Source organism: Pyxicephalus adspersus, chromosome 11, assembly GCF_032062135.1.
Source record: "Pyxicephalus adspersus chromosome 11, UCB_Pads_2.0, whole genome shotgun sequence".
In the NCBI taxonomy this organism is placed as follows: Eukaryota; Metazoa; Chordata; class Amphibia; order Anura; family Pyxicephalidae; genus Pyxicephalus; species Pyxicephalus adspersus.
Window position 1 is genome coordinate 32,859,144 of NC_092868.1, and position 27,702 is coordinate 32,886,845.

Genomic DNA, 27,702 nt, shown 5'->3' on the forward strand with positions numbered 1-27,702 from the left:
CGAGTCCGGACCGCGGTAAACCGCGATCGCTGGCTGCGCGTACTTTCGCGCTTCCAGCGAGCGCGGATTTTATTGATGAATCAGGGGCATGGTGTTTATAAATCCCAATCCATTAGATGTCCTAAATAAAATATTACTGCACCTGATCTGATATGAAAAGAAATTAGATACACATTTGGGCTACTATACTGTCATCTTAATTCCTAGCTAAACTAAAATCCCTTGATTCAATGCAATGTTATTTATTGTTATACGCTATTATATGTTGGGACTATGTAAATACTGTTTAATCGTTTTAAATGATTGCTTGCAAATATTTGTTTTACAAAAAAACAGAGAAAAAATGCATTTTGTTTTATTTCACTGGATAAAATAATCACAAAATGTCACTTTAGTAATGGTAAGTCAGCTAAGGTGTAGCATAGTAATGATGTGCAAAGTACACACTACTCAATTCCACAAAAACTGCACTTGCTGCGTAGGGACATTGACAAGGAGCGGCACTAGCATGCAGAATGTCTATCTGGAACATTTTACTATACATGAGAATGTGTTACAGTTAGGAAATGATGTGCAGATGACTATGTGTTTGGCCCTGAGCATAGCCTGCATAAAATCCTACTAGTAAAGTGAACTTATTTCTTTGCCCAGCATAGAGTCATCCGACAGCTGCAAATATGAACCTGTCATTACTACATTACTTGGGCAGTGCTTTGGCACTAAAATACTGTACTTTTCTGAAATCAAAAATATTTATACTGAAGGCACTTAGTTTTAAACTTCCTGTGCACTTAAACATTAAATAGTTTTAACTTTGTGGAGTTACTAAAGTCAATATTTTCTTTCTGGCATTAGTAGTTCCCAGAGTAACCAGTGCTTTCTGATGTGCAGACTTTCAACCTCCCGGAAAGACAGAACTCTATCAGATAAGCTCTCATTTTCTAATCTAAACTATGGAATTTCCTAAATTCAGGCTTAATATACAATATGCTGAGAGCTCAGATGAGCTATGTCAAAATACATTTGTAGTAAAAGTTGTATTTTTACCTTCTTTGTGACCATTGCACCCAAGAATAATTACACAAAGCATTTTTGGATCCATTCAGGCCAGGGGTGTAGTCGTAAAAAAAGAAGAGGGGGCACGGCACTATCCATGGCGAGCGTGCATGCGCATTACGCATGCCCTTCCTTCTACACCCCTGATTAGGGCCATATGACATAACACTGCTGGAAAGCTTCTATACCTGACCCTATAATGTACTCAATAACATTACTCTAACCCCTATACCAGGCTTTGGAAACTACAGTTAAAGGGGACCTATCACCAAAATGTTTATACTACATTACATTTTTTCTTTAACACACTTTTAAAAAAAAAAAAAAAAGAAAGGTGAAGCCCCTCCCCTTCTGTCCTGATCGCCGGATCTGGGAGGGCAAAGCCTCCTGAAATACCTACCTCATGCGTCCAAGGAGGCTCCTGGATGCTCCTTCTGCACAAGCCCAATCTCAGGCATGCGCAGGAGTTTTTACTATCGGGGGGGATGCCAATCTCACGCATGCGCAGTGCGAGATGGGGTGACATAGCTAGAAGAAGGAATAAGACTGACAAATATGGTGACGCCTCTGCATCAGGAATTTTTAGATGTCGGGGAAGGTCTGCTACAATTATTCATTTGGAAACATGCTATTTGCATTGGCTGCCAGTAAGAAGAATGCCCCCCCTAAGATAGTGATCAGAATGCCATCTTTTCAGATAGATAAGAAGGTCCTTGGTTTTGTGCTGCTGGCTCTACCAAGTTGTGTTGTCCCCGGAACTTGCAGGCATCATTTTATGGGAGGACAGTCAGCCACAGCTCAAGAAACCCCTGGCAATGTCTGGAGGAACCCTGGAGTTCCATGGTTAGGAATGGCTGCTCCATAACATGTCACGTCCCAACAGAGCAATTTTCTTTAAGGCAGGGGGGTTTCGGTGGTGTACACAGCAGGAAGGGAAGGTATTCACTCTCTTCTTTTCTAGCTATACCTGTTTGAGTCTTTGGGTTCTGCTTGCATAATCTTTGATCGGGCAGGTCCTTATTACAGAAAAGGACAGGTGATGTCTCCTGCAATAAAACATACCTACCTGCCTGTTTTCCTATCTCCCTGAGCATGCAGTGTATGATGCTGGGATGTGCCAGGTAACTCTGGAGGCTTCCAGCACTGAATATAACCCTGTGTGTATATATAGGAATTATACTAACCTGGCCAACCAAGATGGCTAAAGATCAACTTTATGGAAAAGGAAGAAGATGGAAGTGTTCACGGGGGAAAGATGTGTGTGTTTTTAAAAACTGCAATCGGGCAGGTATGTTTATTTTATTTAATTATTGCCTGCTCACAGGTTTTACATTTAGTTCTACTTTAACTTTTACAATGTAGTGATGCCTCTCCTGAAAGTGCTGGTTGTCATTATAATTCCATGTATTCACATATCAGGACATAAGGCTACATACACACGTGCAATAATTGTCTTTAGAAATGAACGATTAACGACAATAATCCAATGTCCGATAATCATTAACAAAAAAATGATCAATGACTGACCAACGACGCTGATGAGCGAGGTATGTCGCTAGAAGCAAACGACCGTCCCGGCAGATCTGATTGGGTGACGATCGTTCGCTATCTATTGTGTGTACGGTCGTTCAGTGATTGTGGATGGTTCTGCAGTATACTTTCCCCTGTAAATGTCACTTCTTGCATTATTCAAACAATCCTATCTAGTGTGTGAACACTATTGGTGGATTATATTTGAACAATTGTTTTGTTACAGCATGTACAGAATTGTGCACAATATGATCGTTCAAAATAATCGTGAATAGTCGTTGATCGGGTAATTGTTCGTTCTCTAATGATAATTATTGCACGTGTGTACATAGCCTAAGACCTGTTCACATATTTCAGGGCACAAACTCAGAATCTACTGCAGTCAACTGGGGCCACAGGACTGATTTTAATATTATTTTCCTATGCATGCAGCAATGCTTTTGTTACTGACAAGGAAACCGGCATTGTCATTGTCTCATAATATGAGCTCGGGGACAGACACCTATAACAGATTATAATGCACCTCCTGACCTAAATATCAACACTGACACACTGCAGTAGTGTGAGGGAAGCTAGGCTCTGCGCATGCGCAGTACTCCTTTATTCGCCGCACTGACTGATCTCTGCAGCTTCGGAGTGGGCGTGTCCATACATGTTACAGCATTCCTATATCTTCCCTGTGCATGCCGACTACGCCCGCTGCGTCACTTCCGGTAAAACCCCGCTCCCCCTCCCTCCGGCTCCCTCTGTAGGAGTCTTAGGCGGAAGCAGGCCTGGTGAAGTGGGCGAGGAGAGCGAAGCAGAAGCCGGTGTCAGGATGGCAGGAGCTGACGGAGACGACTCATTGTATCCCATTGCTGTTCTTATAGACGAGCTGAGGAACGAGGATGTGCAGGTGAGAAAAAGAGCCGCGAAAAGCGGCCTAAGGGGCCGAATGAATGGCGGTGGCTGGGCCTGTGTGTGGTGAGGGGGGGGAGGGGTACTGTGCCCCCCTTCTTTTTTTTTTTTTTTTCTGGGTGGGTGTCAGCTTCTAATACAATGTATTTCCAGCCCACTAACAAATCCATATATATTGTGTGTGTGTATATATTGTATGTATGTGACGGCGGCCTGGACATCCTCTGTATTCGGGGGGCGGGTTCTGATGGGAAATGGACAAGCTATGGAGTGTGTGGCCCTAATTACTCCCCCCCCCCAAACAAATCAAAGTTCTGATGGTTCATCTTCTCATGAGACAGCCAGATGGCTGCCATTGCCAAAGATGCTGCCCCCCGCCCCCCCCAGTAATATTAGGGTAGGTTCCTGGCTAAGGATTCTTTTAAAGAGACCCTGTCACCTTTCATTTCCACTGTAATCTTTCCATAAGATAATAGCTGACTATGATGTGTACATTTTCATGTATTTAAGTCATTGACCTGTAAATGCCCCCTGATTGTTTCCAGGTCCTGTCACTTTCACCTGTCCAAAATCTGCCCCTACCTGTCCTCAGAGACCACCAAACTCCTTGTACATGCTCTTATCATCTCCCGTCTGGACTACTGTAACATCCTCCTCTCTGGTATTCCACTAACCCGACTCTCTCCTCTACAATCTAATATGAATGCTGCAGCCAGACTCATCCATCCTTCCCTCCGCTCCTCTTCTCCTGCATCTCTTTGTAGTTCTCTCCATTGGCTTCCATTTCAACTTAGGTACCTGCTTTGCCTTCTAATCCCTCCACAGTTCTTGTCCCACTTACCTTTCTGACCTGATGGAAAAATACTCCCCCTGCCGCTCTCTCCGCTCCTCCAATGACCTACTAATGACTTCCTCACTCTTAACCTCATCACACTCACAGCTCCAAGACTTCTCTAGGGCAGCCCCGACTCTCTGGAATGGTCTTCCTCGTCCTATTCGGGTTGCTCCTACTTTTTGCTCATTTAAAAGAGCACTCACAACTTGCCTACCCGTCTAACTGTATTTTGAGACCATCACTACTTCCCACCGTTCCATATCCCCCCTCCTATTGTGTTTCTTCCCACCTCCTAGATTGTAAGCTCTTCAGGGCAGGGTCCTCTCCTCCTTCTGTGTCACTGTCTGTATCGGTCTGTCATTTGCAACCCCTATTTAATGTACGGTGCCCCATAATATGTTGGTGCTATATAAATCCTGTTTAATAATAATCTTAATTGTTGCTGGGGCCTGCCATGTTGGTTGTGATGTCAGCAGTCACAGAACTGTCCATATTTTTGGTAGGTTTTCTCAGCCAGGGGTCTCTGAGTAGTAAGCAGATCTTCTATCACTAAAATCAATGTAAACTCTTCTGCATTGGCCACTTATGTTTGGGAGCACTGCGGGTGTTGTGTATCTTCTGTTATAATTAATTTAAAGCAGAACTCTCATACACAAAAGACACTTTCATTTACCAGTGAGTCCAGTCGGCCCTGCGCCGTCTCAGCTTCAATCTTCTTTCTGGCGTGGACTGAGAAGTGGGATTGGCCATCTTACTTTCTTCTGGGTTCTGCTCATGTCACCCCACACAGGCACGAAATCGGGTGATGAGCCCATCGCCTCCTGGAATCTGTGACGTATGTCTCCAGAAGCTGCGGGTTTACCCTTCAGCCTTTAAAAAGGGCAGAGGACCTCCCCAGAAATGAAAAAAAAGCGGTATTATACCCCCCCCCCCTATATATATATAATTGTGAGCAGGGATGTAATTTATTGCAGGAAGGTAAGGCAATAAAACAAGTGAAAAACCAATCTCCGCATGTGCACAGAAGAATGGGTTTAAAAAAAAAAATGACAATCGGGCAGATAAGGTTAGTTTATTGTCTTGGTATTGGTTGTTATGCTGGCAGCCCCAGCAGATTCAGTGTGGCTTGATGGGTTGGAGACTGACTTTTCAGCACTAAGTTTAATGGGCAAGACAGTATTTGTTTACTCTCTGTGCTTGTGCCCCCCCCCCCCATCCCTAATAAACTTGCTATAAACATTAGCCTATGGTAGTCTCCTCTCTTCACTCGTCATCTCCACTTTTTAGGGACATTAGATCATGATATAAATGCTGCGTAATACATAACCATTATATAAATACAAAATAATCTTAATTCTTCCCCAATGGCTGCCATGTGAAAAGTTGTGTAGGGAGGAGAGGGGGAAAAAGGCTGGGCCATCAAAGACAGTAATTAGATGTTCTCTGGGAAGGACTGTCAGGTGCAGCGAGGGAGGGGCTGTGTTGCAGATCTGAGCCTGCGATGGGAGAGTGGGTGGGCTGTGCTGCTGCACAAAACCCGCCCAATCTCCCATCACAAGCTCCGATCTGCAATGGGAAAGTGGGCGGGGTTATGCCATCATGACCTCACGTTCACTGGTGTCATGATGATATAACCCTGCCCACTCTCCAATCGACCTGCCCCTGTCAAATTTTATTTAAGATTGTGGCCCCTGAATAAAAATGTGCCCACCCCTGGATTAGACTCCTCTTTAAAGAGGAACTATACTGAAAATTCAAAAAAACAAAAACACTTCAATCCCGCAGGGCTGTCCGATTACTCCGGGGGTTGTCCGGCATCAGGTCCCGCGTCCGTCCTAAAGCCAGCCCTCCGGGCGCTGCCATCTTCGTCTTCTCTTCCAGGTTCCTCATCCTACGTCACCCGATCTCGCGTCTGGGTCATGATTTTGTGTTTCAAACTTTTTTACTCATACTATTATACTGTAAAACACGTTTTCATGAAAGACAATGTACTGCTTTTAGACATCTAAGTCCAGACAGAAATGAATCGCCCAGGAGGTTAAAGGGATAACGCACCGAGACGTGTGCATGTATTTCAGTGTTCTAAATATTTGATTTGTTCGAATTTGCCTTGACACGCTTTAACCCCCCCTAGCGGTATTTCCAAGTGTGACTCGGGGTTCCTTTTTCCAGGCAAAAAGCAGTATTCTCGAGTCACGCTCGGGGTAGCTTTTAACTAAAAAAAAAAAACATACATTTACCTTGCTCCATTGGCGTCCTGCTGGTCCCCACAGGTCCTGGGGACACGTCCTTCCTCCTCAATCTCCAGCCAACGAATGCAGCAACGATCTCCGGGGTTTCCCAGTGACGTCAGTGCAGGCGGGAGGATTGGCGGGAAATTAAAATAATTTTGTAGTGGATTCAATTCAAAACAGCTGTATTGAGTCCATTATAAATACATTTTTATTAAAAAATATATTTTATACATGCCACAGTACAGTTATATTACATGTTTAAATATTTTTTTAACAGATTTTTGTGTTTTTGTTATTTAAAGTTTTTTTTTTTATTACATTTGGTAAATTTATTAAATATAGGTGAATTATGCCTTATGTTTATAGCCTACAATGAAAAATAAATTTCCATGCAAAAAATTGTACCGCTTTTTGCATGGAAATTTGGACAGATTTAGACTGCTAGGGAGGAATAATGTGAAGTGTACCTTCAAAGTCAGAAAATGCTTCACTTTGATTTTAATGTAGTGTTCCTCCTCTCTTTTGGGTGGGCTTGCAGTATATGCACATTTATCTGATATGGGATCCGATCGGATAAGTGTGGTGGAATCAGTTTGGCGATAAAGATGGTAAGTGTGGTGACCCTCAGGATAGCGTTGAGGTAACAAACAGGATTAGTTGGAATGAAGACTAGAATGCAAAAAAACAGTCCTGTATTTACAGAAATATTTAGATCTAATGCTGCAGGAAACTATTGTCAAAGATGATTTCCAGGAAAGGCAATCTGAAGTGTGTATGGCCATCTATGCCTTCCACCAATCCACCCTTTTTAGGACCATATCACGTGTGTGTTACTGCAGTGTTCCCCCCCCAGCCCCTTTTAGCTGGGCGCACCACCCGGCGCTTCTTAGTAACCACCTGACTGTTTTTTGGGTGGTTACTGAAGAGTTGGATCACCATACAGGGGCTGCCACCTGCCTACAATTTCTTCCACAGCCAGCTTAAAACATTTTTGTGGGTTGAATGCTGTACTGCCATTAGTGACATTTTTCAATCTCATTATCATCTTACATTTTCTTTTAGATATATCACCCTGTCGCTGCTCTATTCCCTTAATGTTTCATAGCAGCCTATAGCATCTGTGGGGCAATTTCCTATGTGATATGTCCATTAGGGCTGAGGTCCAAGGTGTAGCTGAAAAAAATAAATATTTGCAATATCATATAGACATTTGGAAAAGGTTATTTGTGCCCATGCCACTACCGAAACATTTTATTTTGATGTTAATCTCCTGCAGAAAAGCATTGCACTGGTGTGTGTGTGTGTGTGTGTGTGTGTGTGTGTGGTTCTAGGCATTCCCGTGTATATTTCCATGGTGTAAGATCTAAAGCACAGCTCTCTCCAACTAGTCTTGCGCCCATTTGAGTGGGATTTTAAGATATCGCCACTGTTCTGCTCACAGTGCTCCTTGCTGGAGTCTTTGGCATAATGAAGCAAAAACCCTCTGACAGGATGCCACCTGGTCCACGGAGACACCATGCAAAACAAGCCATAGCAAGTCAGTAATAAGAAAAAAAATAAGCTGCCGCAGGCAATACCGGTGATAATGATTTGTTCCCGGCCTGCTTACATCTGAACAGTATACTGCTGCCAGGGGTAAAACGCTACATAAAGTGGTTCAGGGACATGTGAAGAAGTAATTACACTTCAACTTCACCACCAGGCTCAACATGGCATAAATGTGTAAAATTTGAAGACATTACGGTGATATTTAGAGCCAGGGAAGAGTTTACATAACGTAACTCATTATGATGGGGCTTCTTCCAGGACACAGGAGCACTCACATAATAACATTCCCTCCTGAATACTGTGAGCTCAGCCTTCACAATGCTGCACTCCCTGGGGGGGGGGGGGGTGTAAAGAGGGAAGACATTTTTTCCTAAACAGTCAGTATTTTAGGTACTTTTTGATAGGTTTTACTTTATCAAAAAGTACTATCAATAGAAGCCTCCCAGCAGGTATTCATATTGCTGACCTATCACGCTTTATACCACCACATTTCTCTGTAAGGAGGTGGCCGTCCCAGTAAAGATAACACAGCTGACTTTGTTAATTCAGGGTCATCCCAAGCCCCACTGTGACCACCCTAAGGCTGGGTTCACGCCTACCTACCTGGATTAGGAAATTCCCCTCTTTGCCAGGCGTTCTGTATCTCGCACTGGTTGTTCGTTACTTGCTTCATGGTCTGACCTCGTCCCTGAATCCACCTTTGCTATTTGGAGATAGGAGCTCCCTGTATTGTTGTGCATTAGCACTACTCTCCCGGAACAAACGATCCAAGCAACTAATACTGCTGTAAACGTGGCCGATGGCCATACACTAGATGTTTTTAATGAATTAGACATTTTGTTGGAATAAAACATTGATGCTAAAAAAATTTTAAACCAGGGTATTTTGTATTGCTTTCTGATATATTGATCAGTAATGCCCAACCTTTGCTTGTTTGATGCTGCTCCCTACTTCAAGGATATAAAAATTGTTTATCTTATTATCTAATCAACCAGTGTATGGGCAGCTTTAAGTAAAGGCAATGCTTCATGTTGGCAACTTTTCAGGTGAAATTGTAACAAATACAAATGTTACATTGTTATATAAAGTGATACTGTCTCTGCCCATCTTATTTTTCCATTGGTTTGAAATAGGCTTCCCGTTATATAACAGGGAGCTGTTCTGTGTTTCTTTTTGATACAGACAGAAAGAGGGGAGCTGTGATAATTAGTAAGTGAGCCAGCTACTCCTACTTGCTAAATGAGTTCTTATTCTGCTTCCAGAAGATGACTTGCTGGTTTCAGGAGATGTTCTCGGCATTGTTTTGCAGGCGATAAATCTGTTCTAAGTCTTTGACTTGGTAATACAGATGAGTTCCTTTGGTACATATAGCCCAGCAGCTCGTTGCTATTACCAGTTCAGCAGTACCTCTGCTGGCAAATGGAAGTTTATAGTTTAATTATAGAATGCCAACAAAGGATAAATGCAACTTATCTCAAAGTATTTTAAAGGAAATAGCATTTGGTAATATTTTATGATGAGGGAATTACTATTTGCTCATATATAAAGAGATAAGGAATCCCACACCAAGGGGTTCTGGTTAACACCGCTTTTAAAAAGGATGCATTATAAAGGTAAGAAACAGATTTAGACAAAAATAAAGAAATGCTAAGTTCCTATTTGTGTCTTATTGCAGGGCCATGAAAATGTAAATGACATGGGAAGCATATGTTTCTAAATTATGTTAGCAAAAGTGTTTTTTTCCTAGCAAGGACAAAGCTGGGCTATGAGATGTAGATGGTGTACATGGTGTATCAAGGGGCTTGAGTGTTTCTGTAAGCATGGGGTGAAACATGGGAGGGAGTAGAGAATTGAGGGGTGATTTTCACAAGGCAATACATATGGCGGATTTCTGCCTGTTTTTCCTTGTTTAGGACTTTAATAATAAAAACACACTTAAAAAGAAACTGCGTAATGCTCCCGAATCCCACTGCCCTGATTTCAAAGCATAGGACAGATGCATAGCTCAGCAAGTTAAAGGACAACAGATAGCGCTGTCTACTCTATTGTAAATTGGCTGCTAAGTCTGACAAATGAAATGTTGCATATTTTGCATTTCCAACTCTAGTATCCTTTTCACATATTTTAGCTTTTCTCTTCTTTGAAAGAAGCTTCTTGTTTACAGAATACAGTGACTTATCCTTTGTCAGTGTCTTATTAGGTGTTTTAATCAAAGCTTACAGAGCTAAGCTAAGGCTCCATACAGATGCCAGACTTTCACTGGGTTTATCAAAAAAATGTCAGTACAATTCCCCTATATTGGATTTCAAAATGACCACCCATTAAGTAGAACTATTATAATCTCTGCTGCAGGACATCTCCCCCTCATTCTTTTATTAAAGGATTAGAGCTGTAGGCACATCTACATTACACACTGATTTACCATATCCTTATGTGTGCGTCTAATTGGGATCATCTAGTCCTGTAATCATTTCAGTAGTTAGAACAAGTTTTATGCTAGAGTTTGAATTTAGAATTTGAGGAATACTGCTGGCCATACTGATGTCCATACAGGTACACAAAGAGCTTGTGTGACAGTCACGCTTGATATTAGATTTTTCCATTATGGTTTGGAGAGCGGGTGGGTTGCTGTTGTGAAAAGTGAAAAAGCAGTCATGCATTGACAAGTGTCGTTTTTTTTTTTTTTTTTTTTTTTTTTTTTTTTTACTGGGATAGAGAGGGGATTTTTTCCAATGTGAGCACAGCAATCCATTTTCTACTTTCAATTGTATATCTGGGCAAATTAAATAAAATGTTGTCCCTTTTGCCATACATTGCTATTTCTCTATAAATGCTGCAAGTCCTGAAAGATACCTGTTTATCTGCAAAAACAAATTGCTGTGCTGCTGCCTAAAGTCTCATTTTCTGGCAAATCATCGGCGATTGCTCGGGCTGGGACAACAGTAATTGTGATTTCGGGGAAGCAGAGCTGTTTTTTTTTTTTTTATTTTTTTATTTTTTTTTTCTGTACTGGGAGTGATTTTAAAATGGCAAAAATGTTTCCTTGTTTTGTTTGTGTTTTCTTGTGCATTACATTATTCTAATGTGCATTAATTTACTGTCTTATGTCATTCATTTACTAAGTCATTTCCATGCATTTAGGGTAAGCCAATCTGATGCTAGGCATGCACAATTAGATGTGTGCTTGATCCAGCAGATGATTACAATTTCCCAGAAATCTATGGCGGAGGATACCTAATGGGTTACTCCCTTGCACTACTTGATATTGAACAGATTTCAGCAATGCAGCCATCGATTGCCCTCAGCTCCTGCTGATTCTCTGAAATATTGAAAAAATGGCCTTTCCCAGTCAATGTTCATTTTGACTTTTTTCTTGTATTGCTTTTTATCAGGCAAACTTAAAATCTATAAAAAAAAAACCCATAGTATGTGTCTATCATGAAAAAGACCACACTCCATTGTTTGTGGCCAATATTAGAATAGACACAATAGATAATTGATATCCTGTCAGATTTGAACACTTTATTTTTATGTCACTCAGTAAGTTTGATCATGTTAATGTTTTCCCCACAGCTGCGTCTCAACAGCATCAAGAAGTTGTCTACTATAGCCCTAGCACTTGGGGTGGAAAGAACTAGGACAGAACTGCTGCCATTCCTTACTGGTAGGTATTTATTTTATAATGGGGAATGAGATGTATACATGGTTAAAATATGCTTGAACAGAAAAGGACTTTGAGTTCTTAAATTCATAATTTCATAATACCCCCCCCCCTTGCAGACTTGAAGGAAACAAATTCCGGAAAGCTCGCTGTCCCTGCTAATGTAATAGCTTTAATGATATCCAAGTAGGGGTGGATTTGACATGGCAAAGAAGCCAACTTTTAACATCCATAGTTGCTGTTGTGCTTTGTAGCCTGTTGGCAAGGTCAGGCTTTTCTACAAGGTTTTGGCTTTTTTACGATTTAGGCAAAAAAGGGAGACTCTGAATGCTTACTATTTTATTGCCACGTTAAATGCTAAAACAAAGCGACAGAACCATGTGATTCAATCAATGAAAATAGAACTCTACCGGTCACACTCCTTGATTTTTACTCTATGTATAATGATGGCATATTGTAAATTGGTACATATTAGTAAGATTTGGCTAGACATTTGTTTAATATAGGTTTTTCAGTGTTATATAAAGTAATGTTTTTGTTTATAAATGTAAAGGCATATAGCGGTACTCTTGTTTACATTGTATGTCTTGTCATTTTCAGACACTATATATGATGAAGATGAAGTACTTCTCGCCCTTGCTGAGCAGTTGGGAAGCTTTACATCTCTGGTTGGCGGACCTGAATTTGTCCATTGTCTTCTTGTAAGTACAGTTTCTGCTTTTATTGACCTAAAGGAAATCTCATCCTAAGATGGTGTCTGCTGACTTTCAGGTTGCCAACCCCCCACCCCCAGAAGTGGGTCAGTCCTAAATTATGCAAAAAGGAATATCCTATTTTTAAGTAATGCTTAAAACTTGACTTGCATCTTGGTGCAGACATCTGTATAAAGTAGAGAACCAATAATGCAAGCAGAAGTGTTGTGTTGAGTGTTTTGTACAACAATGGGGTGTAAATATGTAAAAGAACCAACACTGGAATTGTTTGACTTTTAGATCAAATACATATTGCATTTTTGGCAAAATTGCAGTTATCCCTAAAATAGTTTTCCGTTCACGATTTGTGGATATTTGAAGGGTTAGGAGGTTGCAGATGTTTATGATTAAGCCCCCTTGTAATATATTTTAAGTCTAACAATAAAAAAATTGCAGACATTGAGGCGATTGGCTTTGCCAAATCCCACTGTAGTTGCATGAAATTGGTGCCATTTTTAAAAGCTGTATCTTGATGTCATGAGGTTAAAATATGACTCCAGGTAATGGGTAAATTAATGTTTTTTTTGCATTTGAAAGTAATGCTGCAATTAGTAAATTGGCATCTTTATTATATTGGCTTTTATGCTGCATACCAGAACTTTGCAAGGATAGAACAGCTCTGAACCAGTCGGACTTTATTGCATTACATCAGTGTGGTGATATTGTCATGGCTAGGAGGCATGAAGATGATCAAGGTGTGTTTTATATAAAGAGGTCTTCTCCCTTCTGTGCAGTGTTGCAGGGATGGCTGAACCATATGGGTGGATGGGCAGCATCATGTACTATGGCATGTAACAAAAAATTATTATATGTGTGTATTTCAGCTGCACATTTAGATGCTAGTTGGATTTTATTGGTAAATAACATTACTTAATTGTAATATCTGGTCTAATATATAGTGTCAAAATTGGTACTAACATTTAATCGCATTACCATTTGTGCCGCAACTGTTAGTGTTTTGCTCAATTTATGCAACATAAATGTATAGCCAAGACTATGATTTAAATGCCCTTTTGTTGTCTTGTCTTCATGTTGAAGATGGATCTCACTTGTCATACTTGCATATGACACTTTAACTATAAACAATTTATTTACAATTTCCAAGGATGTAAGGTCATGAATATGCATAATGCTACTTCACGACTGCAGATTTGTGCTCAGCTTCTCAGAAAGTGCCTTCTAGGCTTTCAGCAGAACCATATGTGTCATCAGGAATTGCACGCGAAGCCTTGGGGTTTTCTGCTGAGTACTCTATCTTTGATATTTTAAGGTTGGAACACATCTCGGACCATACTGTAGACTTGGCATATACAGCTGTGTCTTATTTGCTGGAGGGGGAGTGACTGCTTTAGGTTATTATGCTATGGTATCTATTCATATATGGAGTATTTACAGTGTATGTAGAAGGTAAATTTTTAGGCATAGGATCACTTTATGCTCCCTGCAGCTGCTTCTCTTGCAGATTCAGGATGTTCTTACATGTAAACGCCTGATAAGGTTTCCAAATTGTGGGCTTGTATGATTTGGTGATGTTTCAGCAATACCTTCTGCTACATAAGGCTTAAAATTGTTTATATGAAGCAGTGTGTATTGCATTTTGACTGAAGGATTTATGAGCATTTCTTCCTTTTTTCAGTATAGTCCATCAAGAAACATGAAAGTTGTTCATAGACTGATGCCTTGTCCCTTTTTGTCCTTTGTTGGCTTCAGCTACAAAGCTTGCATCTGGCTCCCCACTTCCCTGCCAATCTACTTTGTGCGTCAGCAAGTAAAGCTGCCAAAGTCTTAGATCTCTTCTGAGCATTTTCCGCCTTCTGAAATGAGCGGCCTGCAAGCATTGCGGATATTGAGACATTAGGTGCCATCTGGGGGGCCCTTCTCTCCTGGCTCCTGTCCCAAACTTGTGTTCAATTTGGCAGCTCCTAAATATTTTTATCAACGTCACCAGCTCAGTTGAATCTCATTTATGTAGGTTGGGAGCAGATGCTGCTTGAACAAAACAGGCAGCACCAGGTGGTCTTGTAAGTATACACATAATAAGCTTATGGTGCAGCAGCATTTATAGTAATCAGTTGCTGCTCAAAATGTATGTACATTCTATGAAGGTGCTTCAGAAAGTTCCCTGTGCTGAGACAAATATGGGGGCTTCCACAGCCAAACTCTTCTAAAAAGTGCTAATTACCTTTCTGTCATGGAGATCTGCCAGCTTCAGTCACTGATGCATGTAGACCAAGTGTCCTGACCTCTCTAGCTGTATACTGATTCTGGGTCAGTGATTTGGAAAATTTTTCATACAGAGGCTGCCAAACAACTTTTTTTAGGAGGTGATCAGTGTGGATGTGGGTAGCAGCGTGCAAACACAAGAATAAGCAGCTGTGATGATTGTTTCATTGCAAAAGTAGTGAGCTGATTACAGGTGCAGATTTTAGACTAGGTTCCATATCTTTCCAAACGTGGATCAGATTATATTTATGCAAGACATTGCTGAATAGTTTCTAAACAAACACTTGTTTTTGTGGTATTTTTAATTAAACTAAAAAGATACCCAAAGACATCATTTTGAGCATCAGAGACTCTTTCGCAAACGAGGAGTGTTATTTGTCTTGGTTTCATTCTCCTGGTTGATGGAAGCCCCAATATAACATTGATAAGGTCAGACATCTTGGTTATTTATTGTCTGTAAAGTGCTAAAGCTTGTTCATAACTGCAACAAGTCATAAGATCGTTTATATTCTCAAAGTATGAGGCAAGCATACACTTTAGGTCTACAAGCTCTGCATAAAGAAAGATCATCATGGTATTCAGGCAGCTTGGCCTTTTTATTATGTGCTAAATTTCAGGTGGATAAAGAAAATACAGTACATTCTTTAGATAATAGGTGATGCTTTATTGAGGGGAAAATGCATATTTGGCATGAATTTTGAAGATTTTATGCAACTCTACAAACCTCTTAATAGTTAACTATTTTGTTTCATCATTCTTTGGTGTTTATTGTGTTAGACTGTTTTTGTTTTTTATTGTGTTCTGCATCCAGTAATTCATGTTTTTAATATAAAACAGCCTCCACTGGAAAGCCTGGCAACCGTTGAAGAGACAGTAGTTCGTGACAAGGCAGTGGAGTCCTTGAGGAAGATCTCTCATGAACATTCTCCTGTTGACCTTGAAGCTCATTTTGTGCCACTAGTGAAACGTCTAGCCAGTGGAGATTGGTTCACATCACGTACATCGGCTTGTGGACTCTTCAGTGTGTGCTATCCTAGAGTTTCTAGTACTGTCAAGATGGAAATCAGACAGTGAGTCCAGCTAAAATTTATTCTGCTTTTTTTTTTTTTTTCAAAACTTGTTTTATTGATTCGTAATGTAGTACATATCCCTTTACTGTTCATTATGAAGCAGTTTTTGCAGAAAAAATACAATGCAACCATAACAAATTTTCACAGCATTTTTTTTTTTTATCGTATAAATAGACACTTCCGCAACCTGTGCTCTGATGACACTCCAATGGTACGACGTGCTGCTGCTTCAAAGCTTGGTGAATTTGCAAAAGTACTTGAACTGGAGTATGTGAAAAATGATATCATTCCGCTGTTTACCAACCTGGCTTCGGATGAGCAGGTGAGCTATATAATCTACGCAATATGGTTATCATTGATGGAGAATTAAAAATAAGTATGGTAAAGGTTTTAAAAGCCATGTTTATGCACCTCACAGGGGTTCTGATATGTACTGATTTAGTATTTGGACCCACAGTGAACTTGTCCTATGTTTGTGCCTTTCCAGCCTAAACAGAACTAAACTTGCCTCCCCCCACGCATTCCCTGGCACCAACATCCTAATCCAGTCTGTTTCTTAGTTTGGCATCTTTGCCCATCTATATTGGCCACCCCATAAACATGTAAAATCCTGTGCATGTGTACCTAGGTATGCTCACAATGTTTGGATTTTTAAGTTTAGTTCCACTTTATTGGCAAACTTTCAATCAGAAAAGCTATACTTCCAATGAATGACACACTATAAATGATTTCCAGGTGAAGGGGTGTGCTTCAGTTCACTGGTGCCATTTATCTACTACTATGTCCATAGAATAAATTATTGCAAAGAGACATTAAGCTATGCAAGCTATTTATATGAAAATGTAGTCTCTCACATTTTCTTTATACATGATTTGATGAGGACTCTTTGTATATTTAAAGCTGAATTTCAGTAAATGCCCCCAGCGGCTAACCCCACTGCAAGAATTTATGCTTGGAGAGACCCTAAACGTTTAGCTCATCCCTTGCTTCGTCAACACACCTGCTTCCCCCCTTCATGTTGTGAATAAGCACTCACCATCATCCTTTTGCAGTGCAAGACAATTGGTCCTGCATTTTAGGGAAAGACGTTGGAGACTGCAGCCCAAAGTGTCTTCCGGGTGATTCCACCAATATGTGAGACAGACATACATTTTACCCATTGCAGTTTAGTGGTGGCCTCATGGAAATTTAGGTTTTGTATTTTCCTTGATTTCAGCTTTAAATATCCTAACATTTTTCCATAGCAGTTGACTTTCCATTAGTTATGACTACTAAAAACTTGGTGATATTATATTTAAATAGCACACTATATACATTATAACTTTTTACTATATTTGACAAGAGTTCTCCAGATAAATGTAAATTATGACTCTATTGTTAAATGCTTGTTGTCGTCATTTGTGTAGGCAAAACCTGTAGGGTGTATATGTTTTGCCTTAGATACAGCAATACAAAGTGTTTGCTATTACATTTCTTAGCCACTTAACTCTTTTCTGTGTATTATTTTGATGTCTAAGCCATTCCTCTAGTGTTTGGTATGCTTTCTTTGTAACGGAACAAAATCAAATTTTTTATTACTTTTTCAGGACTCTGTGAGGCTATTGGCTGTTGAAGCGTGTGTTAGCATTGCTCAGCTTCTTCCTGAGGAAGATCTTGAAGCTCTAGTGATGCCTACACTTCGACAAGCAACTGAAGATAAATCCTGGCGTGTTCGCTATATGGTGGCTGACAAATTTTCTGAGGTAGTGAGAATTTTTTTTTAATGTTGTAATGGGGGAAACATGCGGGTACACAAAAAAAAAAAAAAAAAAGCACTGTGAGAATTCTTATTTACTGGTCATTTGCAGGCTGAGGGTAGAAAAAAGACCAACTTTCTACCTTGGTCAGATCTTCTAGGGCACAAAATACAACCTTTTTTCAGGTAAAACATATTTTTGTCTGTGATTAGACTTTAGCCTTAAACATTTATTTTCTATTCTCAGCTTAAGGACAGGCAACTATCAGGCATTTCATATCTGTGTCTGAGATTATCAGTCAAGCTTCTGACTTAATGGGGAAGTTCTTGTTTATCTGACATCCTATATACTTTTGCAGCTCCAGAAAGCTGTTGGGCCAGAGATTACGAAGAATGACCTTGTTCCCGCATTCCAGAATCTCTTGAAAGATTGTGAAGCAGAAGTTCGAGCTGCAGGAGCGCACAAAGTAAAAGGTAAATCATTGCTTGATGGATTTATTCTGGAATTAAATGTTATAATGTTAGATCTTATTTCTATTTACTGCTAAACCTGATGCTGCTAAAAAGCACACCTGGTTTAATTGTTGCAACATGATTTATAAAGGTTTTTGCATTCATGATTTTTAAGAAGCAGAATGATTAACATGTTATTGTGTAGTTGGAGTTACCTAATGTGTAGCTAGGTTAGCAAACTGCTACTTAGGGATAAGCAACTTAAAAGTAAATGCAATTCAGTATAGTATAGTTGTGCATTTCTCTCGACGGACACTTTTTTTTTTTTCTCCCTATTCTGTACAGTGCGCGGGAATGGAATTGTTTATATAGATACATATGGGCATTATAGTGACCTGCACCAGTGTCTGTCAAAGTTTGATCCATACGAAAGAAAAAATATTTTCTTGCAAGAAAAAAAAAACTAAAATACTTTTCTTTTCCTGTTAGAATTTTGTGAGAATTTGCCTGCAGATGGAAGAGAAACAATAATCATGAACAACATTTTACCCTATGTAAAGGTAATACTACATGTTTTGGATGCATTTAATTTTTACTGTCGTTTGTGATAATAGTTTTAAACTATTAATTTTTTCATATGGTTGTATGGGTTACCTCAAATACATGCTTAATATAAAGTGGACCCATTGCCACCGGATTACACTTTAGGTTTTATCCAATTATCTAGGTCCTAAACAGACTACATAAGTAACATATATGGAGTTATAAAAATTTAATATGGAAAACAAAAAAGGGCAAAAGAATCATAGATAAATGGGTATGATAAAATAAGTCTTCCTATTAAAAAAAAAAAAAAAAACTGCATAAAGATGTGCACATTGGCAAGATTTACAGACAAGAATGAACCATTATTGTGTGCATTCAAGTGCTAAATCTTTTACAGCTTAGGTATTTGTCTAAAGCAGCATTCCCCCCTACTTTTTAACCCGGGGGAACCCTTGAAATAACATTCAATTTAGTGAGTGCAAATTGCTAGCTAGAAAACCCACCAGGGTTGTGTGACAGTTGGTGAGAGCTTCAGTGACCATTTACAAATTTTTTGTTGAAAGCTGTCAAGATCTTTCCTTTCCTTCTGTATATCCTCCAGCTCAACAGTTTGGCAGTTGATAATTGCATTGCCAAATGTTGGAAGGCTTAAAGTTAAGTTATATTTTTTTTTGAATATTCCTTGAAGTATTCCTTCAAACCATATTTCACTACCACAGAAAGCTTTTGAGCTCGTTCTGCCTCAGTCTCCTCCTTCTTTTAGCTTCTCTACCTATACATGCATGCCATGGTCTGTTTTTCATCTTTCTTGTTCATGATGGCTCTTGTAGATGACATTTACTGATAATCTTACACTTGCTTGTTCCCTAAATGTGACTGGCTGCATCCTCCAAAATCTCTATTGGTGTAGATCTAGCAAAAAGAACCACATTTGAGCTTTTCACAGTTGTACAGGCTCTTCTCCTGTACCACAAATGCTTACTCTGGTTTCGCTGCATGAGTTTTTTTTTCAGTGGGCATTAGAAACGCCTGCAAGTCAGACCCTGTCAGACTACTTATCTGTTGTGTGCCCATTCAGCCAAAGCTTTCACACTATTCTAACCTCTTGAAAAAAGAGTTGGAGAAATCAAGACTAGATGTCTGGTTACCAAGACTCAAAGTGAAAAGCTGTTAGCTTGAGTCAGAACTAGTTAGGAATGTGTTTTTGTATCCTCTTTGTTTACAGATGTGATTCACGTATGCATTTTTTTCCCCTCTTTTAGGAACTGGTATCTGATACAAACCAGCATGTGAAGTCTGCACTGGCCTCTGTAATCATGGGATTATCCACAATTTTAGGCAAAGAAAATACAATTGAGCACCTCTTGCCTCTCTTCTTGGCTCAGTTGAAGGATGAGGTAGTGTCTAATTTCTCAGTTTCATTTGTAATGTCTAAAGGTTAACCTGTGTGACTCCACATCTCCTTTTGTCTGTGCACATCATTTGGAAATTGTTTTCCGAAAGGGGGAATTAATTACAAGTTGTCTTGTTCTGCCACTAATGCCATTGTGCAGGGGGGTTGAAGGTGTGTTCTATTCAGTAAGACTTTTATATTTAGAATTGGCACAGATCATTTAGAGCTAACAAAAATGGTGGGAAAAGGATTTTGCTCTTGATCAGAAAGGGAATTTGAAGCCATTTGTATTCAGCAGTCCTTAAAAATGATTTTTTTAACTGTTTATGTGGGGAAAAAAATCTAAAGATGTAGGATTTCTTAAAGTGAATCGCCTTTTTTCACAACATCTATTAACAATATTGACGGTGAATTGCAATTTTTGATTTGACACCAGTCTTTCTTTGCGACACTTTGTTGCAAATGATGTAAGATTTTTTTTAATTATTGTGATCTGGGCTACTAGGTCTGGGTACTAATGAGTAGGCTTAACTTTAGGTAGCTTTTTTATTTTAACACAATTACAATACAATAACACTGTAAGTATTTAAATGGAAGCATTCACTAATCTATATGCTCTATGTGCATATTTTTTTCTTTTGTAATTCTGGTTTCTTTGTACCAATTGTGTGCTATAGATGTTTTCCCGAGTCAGTGTGGAAAATACTTGTCGCATTTACTGTGGCTACCGCTGACTCAGTTCTTAGACATTGAAAAAGTCACAACATTCTTTTCATTTCCTATAACAATTATAATACTCAAATATTGCATCCATTAGAGTCCTCTGTAGCAAATACAGCTTTGACCGTCATTGAGTATGAGATAACAAAAGTACCCTTAGGACATTGGGAAAATAGCTCTGGTGCTTTACAGTACTTACAATAGCAAAATATAAATAGCCATTTGCTTCATTAGTTATGTCTTTGCTTTTTTTCTAATAGCACTTTAATAGTGCTGTGATAATAAAATATGTATCCAAAGAAAAATGTCCCAAACTGTAAGATTCTGATGAAGGCAAAGGATTAGCATTGTATAATAGTACTGTAACTCACTGTCAGTGCAGCAAAGCAAATTGTAAACACAGGAATGCTGCAAATATGATAAATGACTAAATATTGCAGTAGTGGTTATGCATGAGTGGAGAAGATATAATCTGTTCTTGTTTCTGTGCTTTAAAATGTAATAGATATAACAACCGCTGACTGAATAGGTCTTGATACAAGCAAGCTATGATGTTTAAAATGTTAAACTTTTATTCCCCAGTGCCCAGAAGTACGGCTGAACATCATATCTAACTTGGACTGCGTGAATGAAGTGATTGGAATACGTCAGCTTTCTCAGTCTCTCTTACCTGCCATTGTGGAGCTAGCAGAGGACACCAAATGGAGAGTACGACTGGCGATCATTGAGTATATGCCTCTGCTTGCTGGTCAGTTGGTAAGTACTTACCTCCAGTGGATGTTAAAGCAGTAGGTGTTTATGATGGAAACAGCGGAGAAATGCTGGCAGAAGATGCACAAAGCCTTTCTACTTCTCCTAATATCTCAGAATTTATATGTGGTAAAGGGTGTGCAAGCAACACAAAGTTTACTAATACATTCAAAAGGAGTAATTGCAAGAGCCAAAAGCAATACAATCTCTAATTGAAAAGGTAGCCATGCAAATTGTTTTAATTTTATCAAAATTGAATTTTCAAAGGGGTTACTTAAACAGCCTATTACATTGTATTATTCAGTTAGGCATTTGTATAGTTTGTTATACATATTGTAGTATGTGTACCTGGTAAATAGCAGATCCAGAGAACAACTTCTAAAACTGCTAATGTTATCCAAGAATTGTTGTAGCTAAAGTGGTCAGGATTTTTAAACATGTAGCAATCCTTGAATCTGTTCAAATGAAAACAATTTTATCTGTTTGTCAACCAGTTTCACTACCCTCCCCTCTCTAAGGGGCAGAACTGTTCTCTGTACAGCACTCGTGTTCTCCTGTCACTGGAAATATTCACAAAAGATTGTTTCTAGCGACTGAAATCTGATGTCTGTGCAGCGCTTTAGGCAAACGTCCCACGATTTTCCATTATGTGTGAATAAGGCATCAATGAATTTGATGAGGAGGAGTTACTTAAAATGAGTAGAGACGTAGCGATCTGCTTTTAATTGGTTGGGTTCATGGTTATTTAGAAGAGTTGGGCAGATGTAGGATTTAAGTAATGGTCCACTATGGAAATCTATGTTTTAAAGCTGAGCTCAAGACCGGTCAATAAATACAACAAATTGAATTAATTTGAACATTCATTCAGGTCTTCGATTTAGCTATGCAACTCAGCAATGTTTGGCAATAGACTTGTTTTTTTTTTTTCTTCATTTTACCTTCATTTCATTTGTAACACAAATAACTGGCTCTGTTTTTACTATAAAGCCCTACAGTGCAGTTGAGGAAACTGATACCAGGTCCAATTAAAGTCCTTTGTTTGTACAAAAAAAAATTCTATTGAGTGTAATAATGCAAAGCTTACATCTACCTTAAGTTCTTAAGTTCTTCTTTTAGAACGGGTAGTAGTCTCCTCTAGAACAACAGATAAATGATTCACACACCGCGAACGTGAACACCTTTTTCTTTGGAAAGAATAGACCGTCATCACCAAGAATAAAAAAAGTGTGATCAGAAAAAATTCTCTCATGCTTTACTGGAGGGCTTGCTTTGCCTGGTTTTCACTCGTCATAGGAAGTGACATGATCAGGCATTGTAGGACCCCCCTAATTTTCTTTACAGCTATTTCTCTTTTTTTTTTTATTCGTTTTAGATTTCTTTTCTAAACTGGTTCTGCTTTTCTGTGTTTTTAGGGTGTTGAGTTTTTTGATGAAAAGCTGAATTCTTTGTGCATGGCTTGGCTTGTTGACCATGGTAAGTGCCTCAGATGTGCCAAGATAATGTTATTAATTATGTCTCTGTCTAAGTTCCTGTGACCGATTTAATCAGTCTGCAATTCTTATCATAATGAGCCTTAACGGGAACTGCAGTTGACATCACTGTTAGTTTTGATTTCACAAAAGCTCTTTGATTTGGCCGTTTTCTTTGATAGGGCTGTATGGCAGCTCTAGGATTACAGATTTAAAAGGCTAGAAATTTCCATGTACACATGGGGTGAATTAAATTAATATGTTATTTAAAGAAACCAAGTCTAAAAATTGAACACAATAAATAAGGTGTCACAATTAAGTCTTTTAAGGCTGTGGTCAAAGATCAGCAACTAACTACTTTACAGTGCTCTTGCAGTAAATGAGGAAATAAATGGTTGTTGTGGATTACAGAACTTTGCCCTTTCTTTTTCTAACTTATTTAAAGCCACATATGGTGTTATTTATACACCCGTTTGACATTAATACTTTACCTGTCTCAAAATATGGATTCATATAGATCGTTGAATTATTTTTGTGCTCTGATTTGTTCTGTTTGGCCAAAGAACAATTCAGAGGTTGTTTGTCGATGATGGAGTTTTGAAGAGCAACAAACCAACTTACATTGATTAAAAATATATCTATAATAGACATATAACAAAAGCTAAAATAGGTCCTCGTACAAACTTTATTGCTTTAGCTATTCTGAAATTTCCCATTTTCCTGTTTAAATTATGGCCATTTGCAAAAACAGCATAGATTATAACACGTACCATCGATGTTTGTTTGTTTTTGTTTTTTATGAAATTGTAAAGAAATTATTTGAGAATTATTTTTTTTTTTTTTTTTTTTTAAGTTTATGCTATTCGAGAAGCGGCAACCAACAATCTCATGAAGTTGGTAGAAAAATTTGGTGCAGAGTGGGCCCAGAATACTATTGTGCCAAAGGTTCTGGCCATGGCAAATGATCCAAACTACCTTCATCGCATGACAACACTCTTTTGTGTCAATGTAAGTATACTTTGTGAGAGCGTCTTTGCAGAGTCTTGTTAAGCTCTGTATTTTTATGTCCTATAAATTCATATTTTTGTTTCGGTTAACATAATTATTCTTGAAAACATAATTTCCATTGCAGAAATCTAAGTGCAGAAAAAAAATTAAAATAAAAGATAATTAAAAAGTAGCTGGGAATATATACATTGTGCAGTACACCAGGACCATACATCATGGATTCTATTTGGCTTTGGTTTAGTAGGATTCATATTTTCATGTATCAGTAAGCATCTCTGTGCACATATTTGAACACGCAAAAAATGCATATAGATAAAGGTGATGTATGAAAAAAAAGTACAAAATGTTTGCCTTTTTATGTAATATAAAGTTTTACTATGGGTAAAACAAAGTTCATTTTTTTTAGACATTGTGCAAAACTGCCCTCCATTCTCCTACATAAAATCTGTCCGCATAAAGTTTTGTCCAATTCTTAATTCAAAATTACTTAAGATGTTTGTGAGTTTGCATTCATTTATCTGAATTTAAATCCCTCAGGAGCAGTTTAATTGGATTGAAATCGGGGTAATGCTGAATGGTTTTCATGAATGTCATTCAAAAATAAGGCATTCCTTGGTTAGGTTTACTTCAGTTCAATAATTTGGATCGTTTTCCCAGTTCATCTTCAGTTTTCTCAGTCAGCCTATGCGGCAAAGTACACCACAGACCATAACACTTTCACCATCCTGACTCATTTGGTAGGGCTCGTCTCCTAAAATGTTTTCAGGTTGTGCCAAAAAATTCTGCTACTGTAGCCAAACAACCTCATCCGCACATGACATTGTTCCAAAAGGTCTTTTTCTTTTCCTATGTTTAATGGCAAATCAGTCATTCTTTAATGTTATTTTGCTAATAGGTTTCTAATCTTTTCTACTGGATTATTTTCCATACTGTTTAATGATTGCATTTAAATAGGTTATGTTTAGACCTCAATTTTCCAAGGTTTTTGTAACCTTGTTGCTTCATGACCAAAGACTCAAGGCTGTAATTGCTGCCAAAGGCCTTCCAGCTAAGTGTAGTAATAATGATAATAAAGGGTCCTAATACCTATGTTAATGTAATTTCAGTTTTCTCTATACTAAGTTAAAAAAAATAAACTTTCTGTATTCCCCTTGATTTTTATGGAGTACTGAGTGTAGATCGAGGAAAAAAATTAAATGATTGTAGCTTTAGGCTGCAACATGACAAAATTGAAAAAGTTAAAGGTCTGAATATATTTAAAGCCAGTGTATGTAGAAGTGTACTTTCTTGTGCTAATTTTCCATTAATGAGGATAGTGGGTATGAATGCATCATGTCAGTTTTTATGCATCCACACTGTTTGACTCCTTGCCAATACATGACTTTTTGTGGGGTGTACTAACTTTTTGACATTACTGTATAGAACACCTTATTAATATGTTGTATTTTAGAAAACCACATGGCATGAGCGTATTTTACTGTCAAGATGTATGTTTTGTTGCAGTGCTACTGAAGGGATATTAATGTTGAAGAGGCTTGTTGTCCTAATGTTTTACTTGTGTCTGCAGGCCCTCTCTGAAGCATGTGGCAAGGAAATCACCACCAAGCTGATGCTTCCCATTGTATTAAAGATGGCGGCTGACCAGGTGGCTAATGTCCGCTTCAATGTGGCCAAATCACTACAAAGAATAGGACCAGTCCTAGATAGCAAGTATGTATTCTTCCTCCTTTAAGCCACACCTGAATGTACAGCACTATCCTAAACAATACTAATTCCGTTTATTTTTTTAGCACTCTACAGGCCGAAGTAAAGCCCGTACTGCAGAAACTGGGCCAAGATGAGGATATGGATGTGAAATATTTTGCACAGGAAGCAATGACTGGTAGGTGTATTGAAAAAATACCCTCTATGATTTCAACAGAAGGAAGGTAACTGCTGCAGCTCTTTCACTGTCCAATTTGCAGGGCAGTAAGTGGAGCAAAGACAAATAATTTTTCAATAGTTTCACTGTTCTGGTGTCATATTTGAAGTTGTGCCATCTAATTTTCAAGACTAAAAGTATATCTATCTATAGTATATCTCAAACACATTATTCCTCTTTAGGTTCTATACATGTATTTTACAGATTGAATTTTTGCCTAGATTTGAAATATAGCTTTCTTTTCTTCTGTGCATATGTTAAGATATAAGTGCATCATTTGTTGATATTGATCTCCTTGTTTTAGTTCTAGCCTTGGCGTAAGATGATGCCAGGACCACGTCCCCACCCCACTATTCGTTGCGTGTGTAGTAGAATGTTTTGAGAACAACCTGTCAAGACCTCAAGGAAACAAAACGGCAACTACTGTTGGAAGACCACATTCTCTGCACTCGTGCCTCTTCTGAAAGACTGTGTTTTTTTTTTTTTTTTTTTTGTTTACTTTTTTCTTTTTACCTATTTTATTTATACATTTCCAGTTTTTTGTTTTCTTGGCATTTCTACTGCAGACATTTTATTTGTTACTGGTGGTGGTGGTTAGTGTATTAACACAGTGTTAGTGGTTCTTCAAGATGGCAGGAAGGTGGTCAGGATCCTGTGTCAGTTAGGTTTTTTTTTTTTTCTTCTTTTTTTCCTCCTTCCCTGAGGCGATATGGGTGCTGATTCTGATATACTATTTGAATCCATGATGTTATTAGAGTTCAGTTAAATCTGTATTCTGGAGGAAGACTGCAAGCCAATCATGGGTAAATACATTAATAAAAACCGCTGACAGATCATGAAAATGATTTGACATGTATTCAGTGTCCTGGACAGACTTAGGATTTCTTCATATTTTTTATCTATTTATGACCCCATAAGTGTAGTTAAAAGGGACATTGTTATGGGTTCTTCTACCTGTCTGAAAAGCTGTTCCCCCAAGTCAACAGGCGTTATGTTAGTATTGATGCAGGGAACATCAGAGATTAAAGTTTAAGACGTTATTTCAATGCTTCTAATCTGATACGTAGGCCGGGGTTGGAGATTGGTTACTGCTGTGAAAGGAAAAAGCTTTCAGGCTGTCAAGCTTGTAAAACAATTTTTATTGGAAGAAAGGGACATTGTAGAGGAATCATTTAGCAACAGTGCATTGGTATTGTTGGTAATCTTCACTGAACAGGGCGCCGTGTCTTAAGCTTTCTGCAGAAAGTTTATTTGTTAGATTTGAGCAGTGGTGAACACCAAAAGCTTCACTATTACAAATGTGAGAACAAGTCCATTATTAAGCATGCTTTTTGAGAGGTCTTAAATAGAATTTAGAAATGGGTCTGTTACATACCTTCCACTGTACCTGTAACTTATAATGCCACACAAAGCTCCTCCCTTTTTAACTAATTAGTGACGTCACTGCAATGAAATGTAATGGTTAATCCTTGTGTGCATCTGGCATTCTCCAGCTATCCTTCCAATTAAAATTCTGTCTCCTTGATGGCATTCCATGTTTGTGTTTCGAGCTGGTCTGCTTTGCATCCCATTGCCTGAACAAATGTTGCTCACGTTTTTAAAAATAAAAAAAATGACTTTGCAGGCAATGAAGTGTGCACCTCAATCATCTCAGATAAGCATTTTATTAAAGTGTAAAGAAAAACTGATCTGTCTTCTTTTGGGTCCCTCTTTTAAGGGATAGCTCGATGTTGACTGTAGAAATTGTAATGTAAGTGCTTGACAAAAAGGAAATAAACGTTTACCCTTCAATATTGATGTTTAGTATTTCATTATGTTTTTCTGATGCAGACACATTTCAATTAAACCTATTGTGTTCATAATAATACTGACTTCTTGTTACAGGATCATAACGTTTTTTT

At 38.6% G+C, this 27,702-nt stretch overlaps 1 protein-coding gene across 1 annotated transcript; it reads left to right on the top strand.

Annotated features, from left to right (window-relative positions):
• Window positions 1-3,317: 3,317 nt before the first annotated feature.
• Window positions 3,318-27,592, top strand: PPP2R1B (protein phosphatase 2 scaffold subunit Abeta). Its single transcript, XM_072425463.1, has 15 exons — window positions 3,318-3,481; window positions 11,674-11,764; window positions 12,362-12,462; window positions 15,574-15,806; window positions 15,981-16,128; window positions 17,393-17,548; window positions 17,901-18,015; window positions 18,484-18,554; window positions 19,803-19,937; window positions 21,236-21,409; window positions 22,816-22,876; window positions 23,726-23,880; window positions 25,448-25,590; window positions 25,671-25,762; window positions 26,106-27,592. The coding sequence occupies exons 1-15, from the start codon at window positions 3,404-3,406 to the stop codon at window positions 26,120-26,122; spliced, it is 1,770 nt and encodes a 589-aa protein (XP_072281564.1). The 5' UTR covers window positions 3,318-3,403; the 3' UTR covers window positions 26,123-27,592.
• Window positions 27,593-27,702: the final 110 nt, after the last annotated feature.

Coding starts and splice junctions, on each gene's coding strand:
- PPP2R1B (XM_072425463.1), top strand. CDS start 3,404: ATGGCAGGAGCTGACGGAGACGACTCATTGTATCCCATTGCTGTTCTT. Junction 3,482..11,673: donor TGAGGAACGAGGATGTGCAG/GTGAGAAAAAGA, acceptor TTTTCCCCACAG/CTGCGTCTCAACAGCATCAA. Junction 15,807..15,980: donor GTCAAGATGGAAATCAGACA/GTGAGTCCAGCT, acceptor TCGTATAAATAG/ACACTTCCGCAACCTGTGCT.